At 41.2% G+C, this 16,811-nt stretch overlaps 1 protein-coding gene and 1 pseudogene across 8 annotated transcripts in view; both read left to right on the plus strand.

The window, feature by feature from the left end:
- The window catches only part of Agbl1 (ATP/GTP binding protein like 1), an 887,643-nt gene that overhangs the window by 76,698 nt on the left and 794,134 nt on the right, over nt 1-16,811 (plus strand). For all 8 annotated transcript variants that reach the window (XM_031387026.1, XM_031387022.1, XM_031387027.1 and 5 more), the window contains exons 3-5: nt 1,082-1,228; nt 6,568-6,699; nt 10,564-10,657. In XM_031387026.1, coding sequence (XP_031242886.1) covers nt 1,082-1,228; nt 6,568-6,699; nt 10,564-10,657 — 373 coding nt within the window. The remainder of the gene's footprint in view (nt 1-1,081; nt 1,229-6,567; nt 6,700-10,563; nt 10,658-16,811) is intronic.
- LOC116104161 lies at nt 5,035-5,117 on the plus strand (annotated as a pseudogene).

Below are 16,811 nucleotides of genomic sequence, written 5' to 3' on the forward strand. Positions count from 1 at the left end.
TTTATGTCTTCCAGTGGCAGGGCCACTTCCATGTACATAAAATTTTTTTTTAAAATGAGTTTCCTTTGTGTAGATCATCACTTGTGTTCTGAGATGAAACTATTTTCAGGAGGTAGGTAGAAATGTTGAGAATTAAACCTTGGAACTTCTTTTCCACATGGATGATATTTTTTGTTTGTTTGTGCGACACGGTTTCTCTGTGTATTCCTGGCTGTCTGGGAACTCACTCTGCAGACCAGGCTGTGAATGTTTTTATTTTAAAGCCAAGGTCTCACTCTATAATCCAGGATGCCTTGGAACTAGCAATCCTTCTGCCTAAACTTTCTATGTGCTGGGATGACAAGTGTGCACACTGCTCCTGGATACATGTGGCTCCCTTTGTTCTATCTCCCATCTTTATTTTATTCTCCCTCCTTTATCTTGGTTAGGTCATACATGGCTTTCTTCTTGTTAACATGTAATCACTGCTTTTGAGCTGTCCCTGGGAAAAGTAAGAGAGGTCTTATTCAAATCTATTCCTTGGTAGAAAGACAAATATTTCACCCTTGCTCAGGGCTCTGACCAAGAGTCCTCGGATGTTATGTCTGGGCATTTTGTTTCTTAGGAGGTCCCTACAGTGGTTTCTCTATTTTCCTTCTGTTAGCTGCTAAAGCACAGAATTAGAAAATCATTAAAACTCCAATAAAATGACTCTACATCAGACAGCTACTAATGACTTATGTTTATTACAGAAGAATATTTAGTATATAATGATGTATCAATTTATATACATCTACATACGTGTATACACAAAAGAGAAGACTTAATGGACCCCAGAACTTGCGGTATCATTCAATTTACCATAGCTTCAGGAGGAGAACATATTAAAATTCCTAAATATCTTTCAATTACTAAATTGCACATTTTTCTTCCCTCAGATGGTAGCACAATTTGAAGACAGGTCATGACAATAACCTGCCAGCTTGTGTTTCTGCGGTGAAATGAATGAACCTTCGCATTGTCTCTAGCTGTTAAGTCTGAGGTTTCCTCTGGGGAGGAGGGTTACCATTCGTGTCTCATATTCCCTCTGGTTTCCTCCTAGGCACAGACCGGAGGATTTATTATATGATCAGCAAAGGTGGCAGCGAAGCCCTTCTGCAGACTCTGGTGGATACAGCAAGGTCAGCTTCTCCTGACTGGGACATCCTCCTGCCTCTCTTCAGGCTGCTGGCTAAAGTTGGCCTAAGAGGTACTTACACTTGAAAACCTAATGATGATTGACAACATACTTCTGGAGTTGTCCCCTGAGAGCAGTTGAGGTAGTCCTTGTGGGGAGGCAGAATGGTGTGTCTCAGGTGCTATGGTGATAACAGGCCCAGCCTTAGAGAGGAGGTAGTTTTACGTTATTGTTATTTTGAGGCCCAGAGTATTACATATTTTTGAGACTGGTTTCAAGCTATGCTGGACAGAGTGGCCTTAAATTTACTGCAGTCCTTTTGCCTCGGCTTCCTGTACACTGGAATTAGAGGTATGCTCCATAATACTTGGCAAGCTAAATTAAAAAAAAATCAAAAAACAAAAAAGCTCTAGATATCAGATAATACAAGATGCGATGCTTAGGAGCAACCAAATGACACAGAGAAGGTGTGGTCACAGCAGGCATGTGTTTGGGGGAATTATAAAACATGGATCCACCCCGCAAATTCCCTTTCCTGCCAGGCCACGTTCTTGTGCCGGTACAGTCCGGCCTCATCACTAAGTTCCGGTGGGTTCTTGCTATTTTTCTCCCAGCAAGCTGCAGCATCTCCCTCACATGCAACGCTTTACACACCCCAACAATCATTCATCTAGCTAGCGCCTAGGACCAGGTAGGTAATGCATGACTCTTAAGGCTTTAATATCCAATCAGGTTTATATAATAATAAGATCACAATTTACAAGATGTCAATACAATAATTTCAGAACCAAATAATAAAGACAATATTTTGACCCAATTAATTTAACCTTGTAAAAACCTTAGCCTGGTTATAACCATGTGGCTCTGACTCGTCCTCACCGTCTGACTCCATGAGGATCCTCCTTCTCCTCCTGCTCCTGACCTTTCTCCTCCTCCAACTCTAGTTCCACCTCTCTATTCCTGTCTAATCACAGGCTTGTCACTGCCCTAATGTGATTGGACAGAGAAAATGCTGCAACATGCATGGGCTGGAAAAGCATGGATCATAAGTCAGAAAAGAGGGGAATGGCTCCAGCACATTGTAAATCCTTATGGAGAATGAGACCGTTTTATGAAATGTATCTCATATGAAAGTGCATTTTCTGTATTAGCTTTTCTCTCTTGTTTTGGAAGCAGAGTCTCATGTAGCCCAAGCTAGCCTGGAACTCACTGTGTAGGAAAGGATGATCTTGAACTCCAGAGTGCTGAGATTATAGGTAATATACCATCATGCCTGACCATACTTGTGCATTCAATTTTTAGAGCTATTATAGTAAACTGCCACAGACTATTTGCCATAAATATAGTCTTGGATACTTCTGGATTCCATAAGTCACAAATCAAGTCCTGGCAGGGTAGGTTCCTTTTGAAAGTCCCAAGGGAGAGTCCATTGTTTGCTCCTGTCTTAGTGTTGCCAGAACCCTCTCTCTCTCTCTCTCTCTCTCTCTCTCTCTCTCTCTCTCTCTCTCTGTGTGTGTGTGTGTGTGCGTGTGTGTGTCTTTCTCTCATTTATGGACTTATTTATTTTCTCTGTCTTTGTTTACAGAGTGTTCTCTGTGTTCTCTTCACATTGTGGTATCAGTCTTAGGACCCAGTATGTCCTGTATGATCCCCTCTTAGCCAATTCAGTGTACAAAACCCTCTTTTCAAATGAGATAGCATCTTGGATGTCTGGGTGGAAATGGATTTTGGGGGCAACACTGTTAATTCAACACACTGAGATAAGTCAGCTGAGATAAGTCACACTGAGATAAGTCACCTAGGAATAGAGCTTCTGCCTATTTCTCTTCACTCCTGGAGGATACTGAAACACTGTTTTAGGCCTCTGGAACTTCCTGGAGGAGGGTTGAATAATCTTAGCATTCAGAATTCATGCACACTTTGCAAACATCCTTTAACAGTTGCACTTCAACTGTGTATTGAATATCATGACACATATCATGTCACAATTGAAAAGCTCAGGCCCTTTTGATGTTCTCTGCTAGGAGCCAAAGCCATATGCTCCAGCACTCAATGTTTAGATCTCTACTTCAGTTTATTGGCATTCTGCAGATGGACTGAGAAAGGCATCAGCTAGCCCCTGCATGAATATGTTCTAGCACAAGTAACATTTCATTTAGTGATCGTTCAGCTGGGGTAACTGTACGCAGTGTTCTACACGGTGCAATCATCTCTGGGACCAAGACAGTTGAGGAGTCTCCTCACACAGAGCTCCTGTTCCAAGTGGGGCAGGTTAGCTGGTCAGCAAATATTAACTGGAGGAAAGCAGACTATAATGAGTGCCTCAAGGAGGAGAAAGAGCGATGCTACCCTAAGATGGCACAGTCTGGGAGAGGTGACATTTGAGCTGAAACTTGAAGAACAGGGGAAGTCAGCAAAGCTGAGTGGACCAAGTGAACTCTAAGAAAAGATAGTAGAGACCTGATATATCCCCCAGTCATACAGTGCAGTGCAGGCTGGTTTCAAGGCTGTCCCTGACACTGACTAGCTGTGTGACCCTGGGTCAAGTTACTTCAGGTTTATGAACTATGGTGCCCTTATGCCTAAAATGGAAGTATAGAATTTAATTCTAGAGTTTCTAGGAAGAATAAATGAGGTATTAGGTTACATCTATCACTGTACTGCTTCTGAGCCACCAACTCCTGAATAATGACATGGAGACATATTTATTATAACTTAGGCTTTAGAGGGTTTTGTCCCAGCTGGCTCTCTAACATGAATTAGCCTGACTATTCTATTCCACAACTGTCATGTGGCCCATTAGCTCTCAGTCGGACAGTTCCAGCATCTGTCTCCATGGTGAATCTCAGGCCCCTGAATTCTTCCCACAGTTCCTGTCTCTGCCTGGAAATCTTGCCTTTCCTCTCCTGCCTGGCTATTGGCTGTCAGATCTTTATTAAACCAAGCAAAAGGTGATGGAGATGTATGTTTTACAAACTACTAAGGCAGGTGATGATCCATAAAAATAACAATACCAAAATCCAGATGGTATTCAGCTCTGTGCCAGGACAGAAATCAACATTTGAACAATACAAAGACAAACTTCACACAGTGCATAAAAATACACCAACATATATGCTTAGCATATGGAGCCGGACCTGACAGTCAAGAGTTAAGAGACATACAAGAGCAGTGGTTTCCAAGTTACTATGTTTGTGTATGTGTTATATGTATGTGTCCATGTATTCACATGTATGTATGCACATGTAGAAGCCGACGGGTGATGTTGGGTATCTTTCTCAATTTCTTGATGCCTTAATTTTTGAGACCGAGTTTCTCATTGAACCCAAAGCTTATTGCATTGGATTTCTTTGTCAATGAGCCCCTGGCATCCTTTTCCCGTTGCCTGGACCAGTTTTAGCTTTACAGGTATATGTATAGCCACACACTGCTATTCTCATTGCTGTAGGTGATCTAAACTAAGTTTCTCATGTTTATAAGCAAGAACTCTCACCCACTGAGTCATCTTCCCAGCTTCAATCTTTTTATTTTCACAGCAAATTTTATTGTGTATACTTGGGATTTTAAAAGTGTCAGTGTTATTACCACAGCTAAGCAGATGAACATATCTACTGACTCACATAGTGTCACTTTATTTTGGTGACAGGAACAGCTAAAGTCTATGTATTTGGCTTGGTACAGTTCGTAAACTTTATCTTCATGTTGAGTACAAGAGCTGTAGAATCGTCTATCCTGCTTATTTACAACTTTGTGTCTTTCGACCCTTCCTCCCTCCCTGCTTAGCCCTCAAAGTCAGCAGAAAGCACCGTTTCACTCTCTACCACTGTGCACTCCTTCCATCCTGTTAGTGAGGATGGCCTATCAACAAGACAAGGGAGAGCTTTGCGCAGTGGCAGTATCGTAGCTAATGAGGTTTATCCAAGGTGTGATTATTGCTAATTGAAAACTTTTCCAAGACAAGGGAGAACAAAATGCCATAGAAGGGGGGCGGGTGAAGAAAGGGAACCTTTGCATACTTTCCAGTGCTGAAGATCAGGATGGTTGTTATTGAAATGGCATAGAGAACTGAAAAATAAAAGAGCTACCACATGGGCATGGTGATATTCACCTGGAATCCTGACACTTGGAAGGTGAAGGTGGGGACAAGGCTGGTGGTGGTAGTGAGAAATTCATAATGAGTTATAGGCCACACTGGGCCACAGGAGACTCTGCTCAAAACAAACACGAAATTACTATATTATTCAGAAATTTCTATAATCTTTGATTTGAGAGTATATACCTAAGGAAAGGAAATGACTACCTCATAAAGATCTCTGCCTTCCCATGTTCACTGAAGTCTAGTCACAAGAGCCATGACATGGAAATAGTGTAAGCATCTATGGATCAATAAAATGTGATATACATATAAAAGGGAGTATTATCTAGCCTAATGGGTTGTACCCAGAAGATACTATGCTAAGTGAAATAATGAAACAAATATAGAAATATGTTTCTATGAAGATATATAATAATCATGAAGATTTGGGCATCACACTTAGGGAAGGACACAAATAAATGTGACTAGACATAGTCACCTGATAGTGGGAGTGAGTATAAATGAGAGATGTTTTCCTTTTGTTTTCAGCGCTTATTTTGAAACTATTGAGATGAAGATGATGAAGGACTTACCCACAACACTAGATGTCAGGTTATTGGAGCATCATACTTTTTAATTTTAATTTTCTTTTCTTAAAAGCTTTTCACTCTTTATTATAAAAATTATTTGTTAAATGGAAATATTACCATCATCTACCTATAACTTTGATCTACTTTCTTTAAAAGTTCTACACTATCTTTTGCATATTCAAAGCAATATCCAATCAAAAGAACAAGATCCATGGTGGGCATGCTTTTAATCCCAGCACTACTCTGAAGGCAGCGGTGGAGGCTGGTGGATCTTGGTGTGTTCTAGGATAGCCTAGTCTCCATTGTGAATTCCAGTCAGCTGTTGATATGCAGAAAAAAAATTCATTTCAAAAACCAAAGCAAAGCAAAGCAAACTAACCTACTCCCAAAACAAACAGCAAAAGGATCCAATCAAAGTTCATGTGCTGCACTCAAATGTACTGCTAATTGTGTTATACATGCCAGATTTGTCTTAAAGACATTGATATACGTGAGGATGATTAGGAGTGTTGGTAGATTCAAAGGCTTGCAGTCTTAGAACCCATAGCTTTCATGTAAACAAGTAATCCAGACTCCTCTCTTCTGATGTATTTGGCTCCAATGAGGGCATATTTAGAATATTTTTAATTAGGCTAAAAAGTGTCTTTGGCTATAATTATCCTCCCTCCTCTATCATTTTTTCTTCTCTTTGAAACCTTCAGAATGAATGTGAGACATAATTAAGAGAGATGAATTTGTATTCCTAGATAAGAAGTTTGGACAGAAGGCACTAGAATTAGAAGCTCTTGATGTGACCTTGATTCTGGCCAGGAAAAACCTGTCTCATAGCCAGAACCTCCTGCACTGTCTCTGGGCATTGCGCGTGTTTGCCTCCAGGGGTAAGTTGGGCTGGGACACTGGGAAACCATGTGGTGGTCTAGGAGAGTGACAGTTTGGGTGAGGACGCATGTGGTCCCATTCAGACACATAAAGGAACCTGACAATCCAGAGTCTGGGGAGGTCAGACATTTATTTATTGACTTGGTCAGGTATAGCTCTAGAGGTAGTACCTAAGTATGGTCTTTGGATTTTCCTCTGAGTTGCATATATAGCATTCCAAGTTTCTCTATTAATAATACCAGGTACAGAATTCCTATGTCAGGAGAAAGGCAGATTTTCCTCAGGCCTTGACATAGTCATAACAGTATGTGTTACATCTGTTAAAGACAATAACATTGTGGTGGCTGGAAAGAGAACTCAGCCATAAAGTGTTTGACTTGCAAACACAATGGCTTGAGAACCCACTAGTATCAAAATAGTAGCTTGGTGATATAGACTTGTGATCCCAGTGTTGAGGAGGCAGAGACAGGAGGATGCCTGGAACTAGCTAGCCAGCTGGTATAGCCTAATTGTTGTAGCCAGTGAGAGACCCTGTGTCGAAGGAAGTACATACAACTCTGTGGGCAAAGCATGGCCTCCTCAGAGAAGTGCATGTGAACTCACCCACACATTTGTGCACACACACACACACACACACACACACACACACACACGCATATTAAAACTGAGAACAGTCCTTATTAATTCCACGAAGCTATTCACTGTTGTAACAAAATCCTTACTGAGTTTTTTCTAACATCATGCTTTTTCCTAACAGACCCTCTCTCTGGATGATCACATCTGAACCTGTCAGAGGATAGTTATTAAGCATCTACTTACCTCAGCTATTTTTAATTATCACAACAACTGTGTATTTAGATCTACATTTTTATATCTCAGAAAAGAAAAAGCCAGCTGCTTCGAAGAGTGAAGTAATTTCTTAAGTTTATACAGATTAAAAAGTCCTGAAGGCTGGCTTTAGAATTCTAAAATTCATGTTAATTCTACTCCATGTGGAGGCGCTTTTCATTAATAGATTAGATTCTATACCTCCTATCTCACATGTAATGAGCACAGACTTTCATTTCTCCTTTCTAAGCTCCCTTCCTGGGGAATAAAAGTGACAATTATTTAGATGTAATGTACTCTGTAGGGGCAAGACTGTGGGCTTAGAGCCAGAGAGCCCTCAGTTTGACTCTGATGCTATTTCTCATGAGTCGTGGAACGTGGGCACTTGGCCTGGTTAACCTCGTGTTTTTTTCCCCCTTTGTAAAATTACAGCAGCAATAATTATTATCATGAATCTGCTAGGTTTTTGTCTCACTAAAACAACAGAAATTAATTTTCTCACAGTGCTAAAGGCTGGAGGTCTGAGACCAAGACTCTGGCAAGGTTTGCTTTCTTCTATTGCCTGCCCATCTCCTTGAACAAAAGATTCTGTCATCTCCCCAATGTCCTCATGTGGCCTTTCCCATGGGTTTGTGCATCCTTGGTCTCTTTCTATGGTTAAATTTTCTCTATGACAGACACAAAACAGATTATATCCCTTCTCTGACGGCATCTCTTTAACTTAATTACACTTTTAGGTCATAGGGATTATGGCTTTAAAATGGATTGATGGAATGCATTCAACCCTCTGCAAATTCCATAGACCTGTTTGATGGAACAAACAAGATCATGTTCATAGATAATGCCATGACACTGCAGCTGCCTTATCCTACCCCAATCTTTTGTCTAATATTTTGAAATCATATGAGACGTACACATGTAAGTGTAGTAACTAAGTAACCTCTCCAGGTATTCTAAGAACTGCTGAAATATCCTATTTTTACTATTTTTATTCTTACTTTAAATACAGGGTCTCATGAAGCACAGACTGGCCTCAAATTTAACTTGTAGCCAAAAATCACCTTGAATTACATATCCTCCTGTCTCCACCTCCCAATTGCTGAGATTATGGTCATGGGCCACTATACCTGGCTCAGTAAATCTCTTAATAAACATGGGGTCTACATAAAGAGAAAGTTTTCCTCCACAATAATTGGCACTTTGTTCACGATGTTCCCCCCTCTCTTACACAAACACACACACACCCACACCCACACAGGGGAGAGAGAGAGAGAGAGAGAGAGAGAGAGAGAGAGAGAGAGAGAGAGAGAGAGAGAGAGAACACAAAGAATAGCAAAGAGCATTTGAGAATATCTGAATGAATACAAGCCCATCTCTAGAACAATAAAAGAGAAACTGTAACATTTTATGAAAGACAACTGTCATTGATGAGTAGCCTAAGAACATAACAGCCAATTTGCAGTTTGCCAGCAGCACAGGACTTAATGTATCTTTTGGTTTCCTAAAGGCTTTGCTTTCTTTAATACATATGTGTAATGATAATGAATATAGCAATATAGCATTAGCTTAGCTCTCAGAATGCCAGCAATTTGTCTGTGAGTGTGAGAATGTAAACAGTTGGGTCATATGCTAGCCTACATTTATTATACCAGCTAGCTGTTTCATGGTGCCTCTCTGCATTGCATTTATTCATGAAAGGCTGATTGGAGTTCAAGAAGCCTGTGGGTTCTGTTTTCTTTGGTGAATTGTGATCCACTATTTACTGTTTCAGCAAGCTTTCTGAACAGCCATTTTCATCTGATTAGTTGGATGTACCCATAATGGGTTTATGTTAGCCAGTGAACTTGTTGGCAATACCAAGATGGCCACGTTGGGCAACCATCTGGTAAAGGTGAGCCCAGTGAGGTTTCTTTTTGTATCCACTCTGATTTCAAGTCCAGTCTTCTATGTTAGAGTCAGAGGTATTAAGACTGCACTTTCACTAATTCCACCTAATGGGGTAACTCTTATTGAATCGCCTGCCAATTTTTTTTTTATTGTAGTGTTATTTTCCACATTAGAAGTAAAGACTAAACTAATAACTCTGAGAGTGGGAAGACTGATGGGCACAGCTGGGATGTCAAATCCATCCAGTTAATGTGGGTGGTGATGGTCTGTACTATTCTCAGCAGTACAGAGGGTAGGTATAGAGGACACTCCCAAACATGTACTCCTTGTAGCAGACAAGATGTTGTTCTCAGTCTCCACATCGTAGACAGTACTGTGGAATTACCACCTCCAGGTTTGCATTCCTCTCCTGAGGCCTGAGCTAAGTCAGTTGAAGACACATTGCTCTTCTCTTTGTATCTTTAAGATGCCCTGTTCCCACTTGTTTTCACAGAATAAGTCTGGCCCCAAATACCAGGCAGTCTTATGTCTCCCTTCTCAGAAGTACAAGCACCATGGAGGAAAGAGAGGAGTCACCTTATCAGAGAATCGTTTTCCCTCCTTCCACTTCCTGGTCCCCTCCTATGGTTCTGTATCCCATGGATTCCTGTTCTTTTGGGGAGTCATCTGTGCTCTTCCCAAATTCAATTGAGTTGAGAAGGGTATGGGTCATATTGAAAAGTGGCTGAGGTACCCTTGAAGATGGCAATGACAATTTTACTTATCAGGTGTTCCCCTGACTTTATCATTCAGATCTATGATCATGTTTTAATACTCTCTCCCCAAACTGGGTGAAAAGGGAAATGTTCCCAGGCTAGTTTATCTTGGAGCACAAGACTCACTCTTCTACTGGTATTCTGAGAGTGGTACAGCCAACTCATTGTCTCAGTCTTAGGGGAGTCAAGTATTAAAGTTGAGTAGAGGTTGAAACTGAGGGAGACACAGCTATCCAACTCACTACACTGTTAGAGAGGTTTTAAATCTCTTTGTTGTTTCACTTTTTTTTTATTGTTGTGCATTGACCTTAAAATTGTCAATGATTAAATCTAAGTTGCATTGGCACAACTTCTTGTGATGATAGCTACTCATCATGTGCGTTTTGTCTTCAGTAACCACGGGAGCCATGCTGGGAATTAATGGAGCGATGGAACTGCTCTTCAAGGTCCTTTCTCCTTATACCCGAAAGCACACCCGGAAAATCAGGTACAGAGCAAGTTCATAATGCCCTGGGATCTGTGTGGTGGATAAAAGATGGAGGTGCTTGTCCTTAGATCTTCTTGGTGCTTCCTGTCCAATCTGTTGATGCCTTCTTCCTTATAGATGTATAGTGGCTCTGTCCCATATCAATCTGCAGCTCTACCCAACCCCAAGTTTCTCATTTCTTTTCATCCTCATGATAATCCCAAATGAGCATGTAACTCTCAAGCTAAAATGCAGAGAGCTTTATCTAAGGTTACAATGCTGGGGGATGGCAGAGGTGAAATTTAAATCCATATCATTCAGACTTCATGTTCTTTTTTGTTGTTGTTGATTTTGGTCTGGTGCTTTCAGATAAATCCTTTTTACCTGCACTAATAAATGAGCATAACCCTCAAAAGACAGCCCAGGAGTGACACGGTCTCAAAAAAAAATCAGCCAGTTAAACTTCTTAGATGAGTCCTGAGCCTTCTAATAGTTCATCATGGTTGTGTGCTAGTCTTGTTATGCAGTTTTATGACTGGAGAATGAAACCTGGCCCATTCTCTCGGCCTCTGCATCCCAGAATGGAGTGAATCACCAAGTTAAAAAGGGAGATGGTTTCACATAAAGGCTTTAGAGATATTCGGAACCATTAAGATCCATCATTTATGGGAGTGACTCAGCGAGGACCTTGAGAGAATATTAGAAGAAATTCAGCCAATTTCTAAGATATATGGGGTCATTTAGCAAGTAGCATTTCCATGCCCAGCCATGATATTTTCTGTATCCTAGTATCAATCTCAGGCTCGTGTTTCACCTGATTATTTTTCTCCTGGGTCACCACAGTTATGCCACCACCATCCATTCTCACCTACAGCTCTCTACACCAGCGTTTCCTGAAGTATAATACATTACATAGCAGCCAAAAAAAATGGCCTCATCAAATAAATTGAGAAGTTCTGGGCTAAACTAAGTGAGATAGATTCCTTCATGCTAAGACTTCATGGAGCCTTTTGCAAAACTTCTACATGCTTGGCCTAAGACGGCTTTGTAGTGTGCTCCATTTCAAGACAGATCTGGCCTGGAAACTCCACTTTTTACATAGCACCATTTAAAAGGGGCTAGATCAGTATACATTTCATTTTGGAAATTTCTTCTCTAAAGAGGAAACTTATTGCAAAGTAGTAGTCAACCCAACTCTACCAGGGGATCCTCATGTAACAGATGAAACACTTCAGAGTCAAAAAACAGGGGTAAAAATAACCCCTTTATTTTTTTGTAGTTTCGCTTTACTTTGTCCTTAAATGTCCACTGCATCAGATGACAAAAATTCTCACCAGGAATCAAAATCAGATTACTGATCCTTTAGCTCAGGGTGCCTTTCTGTTGACCATGTCCCTCTTCTGGGAATATATTCTAGATTTAAAGAAGCTATGGGAGGCAGTGAGAAACACTGATGGAAAACACAATTTGTCCTTAGTCATGTGCGCCCATTGGGGTGTTCAGGACTTGTGTATGTCACCAGTTTTGTCACTGTGCACTCCCTTTGCTGCAGATATCTGCTGTCTCAACATGTTTTTTGGCCTGAGCTTGACTAACATCTGAGCTTTATCTATCCTATTCATAATAGCATTTCTCATATGTTGTTCCTATAACTTTTTTTATAGCTGTTTTTTCTCATAAACTATGTGAAAATCAATGTAGCATTCACAGGGCCCTTGCACATATGCGTCTCCCTACATGATCTCTTCTTTACCATGGGTACCATGATTTTTGAGGGTTTTTCTAAGAAGTCCTTATCATTTAACTTTGGTGATCAAGACCCTGAGTCCTATTGTTATCCCATCCTGATGGCTTTTGTTGTCTCTGTTATGAAGGCCAAGATTGGGAGAACAAGGCAATACAAATACCACATGTAAGATACTAATAAGTAATTAAAGCATACAGGTTCCCTTCTTAGTGATACCTCCTGTTGCTGTCTGTATCGCTTTCCTTTGCTCCTATAAAAAGTCAGGTTCAGGTACAAATCTGATCAAGGTGCCACAGAACAGTGGACAAACATCAGAGATTAACAGGGGTGGAATGCTTCTAAGGATGGAAAAGTTGTCAAGAATCTTTGGAGTATTTTCTTAAGCACCACACCCACCATTTCTTCGTGTCCGATCTGCCTTAGAAATCTTCTGCCAGATGGTGCTCCTTCTTAAGCAAAATGCCAAACTGAAAACAAAATGCTCCCAGAGGAGAGGTTTCTTCACGAGCCTTTACAATGTAGCTGGCATAGGCATGGTGTTGATTAGGTGCTTAGCACCAACCTTGACTTGTAGCACACGTTATCTCCCCCCACCACCAACCCCCGAGACAGGGGTTCTCTGGAACTCACTCTGTAGACCAGGCTGGCCTCCAACTCAGAAATCCCCCTGCTTCTGCCTCCCAAGTGCTGGGATTAAAGGTGTGCTCCATCATAGCCTGGCCCCGAGTTATCTCTTTTGAGCTTCTTTTCTTCTTTGAGGCAGGTGCTATTACTGTGCCTAAATTTACAGGGGAGAACAGATGGAAGCTGAAAGAAGTTAAGTAACTTGCTGGGGAGTTTAAGTGAAAAAGCCAGGATTTAAGTGCCGCCTGATCCCTGAGCCCTAGCATTGAAAACACCACTGGAGTATTTTGTAGTCTGTTTCCAGTCTTATATTTCTAAAACCACCATATGTAAGACAATCACAAGTAGTTAAAGTTTGCTTAAATTTCTTTTATCGTCTAAACGGTTCATATCCATGAAACAATTTGCTTAACGATAGGGAATTTTTCTCCTCAACTGAATGGCCATTTCCCCTCAAAAGCTAAGTAGCTATTCTACCTGCTTTTGAATTCTTTCCCAAAGCTTCTTTGTTTTCTAACCCCTTCCCCCATCACAACTAGATAAGGAACGAAGGCATCCAAATTGGAAGATGCCCCCCTTCCCAGAGGCTCTAACTGATTCCTTGGTGAGATACTTTACCTTTCTTAACTAACTCTGGCATTTATCAAAGTGTGAATCTCAAGCCTTAACTTAAAGGCTTGTTGTAGGCATTAGAAATAATGGCTAGAAAAGTCTGTGAGATTTGACATGCTAGGATATGTCACTCACCAGTAATAGAGAGACAACTGGGCAATAGGCTGCCTGCTTACAGTCACACAGCTCCTGTAAGCTCAGTTCCCCAACTCTCAACCAAGACCAACCCAAGGAAACTGTGCTTAATTGCCAGCATTTACATGCCAGTACTATGGCTTTGAGGGTTCTTCCGTGGGAGGATACGGTAACATGCCTATAGGACTGAATATTGTTCTCCAAGGCCTTGCAAATCGTGGGGGATGCTTTTTTGAGAGCTGGTGTCCAGTGTGGTGCCACTGTGACTCCTTCCTCCTGTGAAGATTAAACCTGCTCTACTACTCCCGAGTGCACCTAAAATAGACACGCAGCTGTCCTCCGATCTTCAGCAGTACTCAGGGGAAGATTTATGGCAGTAGCACCAGCCTTAGGAGGGAGAAAGGGCCTGTACAGTGATATCCCAAGCCTCCTGTGGCCTCATGCCAGCTTCTATGCCTGGGAAGGCAGCCGTTCTAGACTTCCTTCTTTTGTTAGACGGTCACCATATTGTTACTCTTCACCAATGTGCAAGTGTCTTGGCTTGTTCCTTCTCACTTCCTTTTGCTCCCCGCATCTGCCATTTTGGTCTGATCAGTCATGGGTAGACTTGGAAAGCCATTCCTGCCCTCTAAGTGGACTAACCAGCATTCAAGGCTCCAAGAATGTGCTTCGGTTTATCTCCCACTCTTCATCTCTCCAGCTGTCTCTAAGTGTAGTTTGCTCCAGAAATGGTGTTGCCATTCTATCAGAGGGGAAAACAGCTACCTAGCCTGTCCTTAGTGATGCTCTGGAATGTTTTTCATCCTTCCTTTCAACACTTAACTTTGTACATTGTTGCCCCAGGGTCTTCTCTCCCCTCTAAACTTTGCTTATCAAAGTAGAAATTGAACCAGTTTACCTGTCCTTCTCTCCCCAACAGAGTGTAGCTCTGTGTATAGACTATGGTAATTCTCAGTTAAATTCAAAAGAAATGTGTTTCAAAAGATTTATATGTAACCATTCTTACTCTTAAGGTACTGTGTGATAATTTGATACAAGTATATAATACATAATGAGTAAATTAGGGTGATTAGTATTTCCACCAACTAATATATGAAACACTTAACAAATTTTGCTTCATGTGTTATTTTGAGCAGAGTGTATTAAACATCTGTGTAACACCTCAGTGTTAGTATGTATAATGTCATAACATGCACCAAAAGAAATGCTTTAACTAAAAAATATTGGTGATTTCTGAATGTATCGATTAAGTGAAGTGCAGCATCTACCAAGTGAGTCACTTCACGCTGGTTCCCATCTTTGTTCTTGATCCTACCCTGTGTCCACATGAAGAGTCTATATGTAGGTGTCTAAACATACCTGAAAATTCATGTAGTCCCTCTACCAAGAACTGTATGGAATGAGGGACTGAGGTGCCTCTGGAGAGAAGTCAGCCAAGAGAAGTGGGAACATAAGCTGCAAAAGGAGAAAGGTTTTGATCACTGGAGGGAAGGGAAGTGATAGAGCCCTATGTGTTATTTAGAGTTGTTTCAGGGATCTGACATGTTGGCTGAAGGGACAGCTCTAAAGTTGAAGGGCTTATCAGAAGGCAGGAGCAGCATTTGTATGAAAATTTGCTTCCCTTTGAAGTAGGTAGCCAGAGTTGGTCTGTTAACAGATTCAGGAGGAGGTTTAAAATCTGTGGGGGTGGTCTATAAAAAGTGGGAGATGGAAATGACCGGGGTCGCCGGTTTTGCTCTTTGCCACCAGTGTGTTTATCCACACAGTTTTCCTGGATCAGTCCAAACTTACTAAGTACGACACTTTCCTGAGGCAAAGGTGATTACTTGCAGGTTCTTGACTGGTCTTGTGAACTGGACTTAGAAGAGCTTATGCTGTTCGATGTCTCAACACTCTACTTCAAGCTTCCCCCTTCTTCCTTTACTTACAGGGCTTCAGGTTTTTAACAGTGATGATATCCATGTCCACTGGATGTTCCCATGACATTTCTCAAAGCATAGCTACATCCTCTCTGATCCTCCTGGGTCCTCAGACCATCATATTTAACTGGTGGTTGAAGCTGGATTATTAGATATGACAGTATATAGTAGCTCCCAGGACTTTAAACTCTGTTAGCTTGCCATGGCTCACAGTTCCAATCACCAAAGCCAATTACAATGTTCTGAGCAGGAGCTACTTCTTCAACTCTATTTTGTTCTCTGATCATTGGACTGCATGTTGAGAAAGATGATTCAGGATTAGCCATGGGCTAAGATTGTTACTGAAGCTTCCTCAAGAATTGGGAAGTTGAGAATTGTATTCAGGACCACTCTGGCTTCATCTTTACACAAGAGGTCTTCAATATCATCACACCTTCCATCTCAGGATTTCAGCAGATCTATTATGTTAGGATTTATCTTTCAAGATCAGGGGTCTTTGGGCCATAGACTATCTTGGCACAATTGTGGGTCATATTCTGTGCTCTAGAGGTCCTGGGATTAAATACCTTGGGAACAGAAGGTGGCGTTATGTTTGGGTCTTAAACAAGCCACATAAGCAAATTCTTCAGTTTAGTGTCCTGTTGGCTGTCCTAGTTGCTCCCTGTACTTGGAATAGTGTTAGTGATCTTCTCCCTTTTGAGCTCTTGTCTGCCAGGGCTCTTTGGCATTTGAGCTTTGCCTGAGTGCAGGATTACTGGGCATTGCTTCATTGGCAGCTATTTATGGTGATTTCATCTTCAGTTTATGAGCTAGAAAAATGTCCCATGCTCCTTTTTCTCCCATACCAGTGTCTTTCCAAAGTCAAGTCTTCTGAGCTTTCTCTAGCCAGCATACCATCCCATTTTACTTGAGCATAGTAGCTGATAAATGAATGGAGACCCAGCCAAAGCTAATGGTTTCCTTGTTATCATGAGCAATGTAGGTGACACAGCTTTGTCACTGAGAGAGTGGGGATTCAAGTTACAGGGAACAGAAATTTCTGTTTCTTGAAATAGATACCATATTTCTCCTGGGTGGTTTTGCTTCTATTCTTATTAAAAAACATTATAACCTTCCGCTCAATGTAAGTAGAATCTGA

This window comes from Mastomys coucha, unplaced genomic scaffold (assembly GCF_008632895.1).
Source record: "Mastomys coucha isolate ucsf_1 unplaced genomic scaffold, UCSF_Mcou_1 pScaffold21, whole genome shotgun sequence".
In the NCBI taxonomy this organism is placed as follows: domain Eukaryota; kingdom Metazoa; phylum Chordata; class Mammalia; order Rodentia; family Muridae; genus Mastomys; species Mastomys coucha.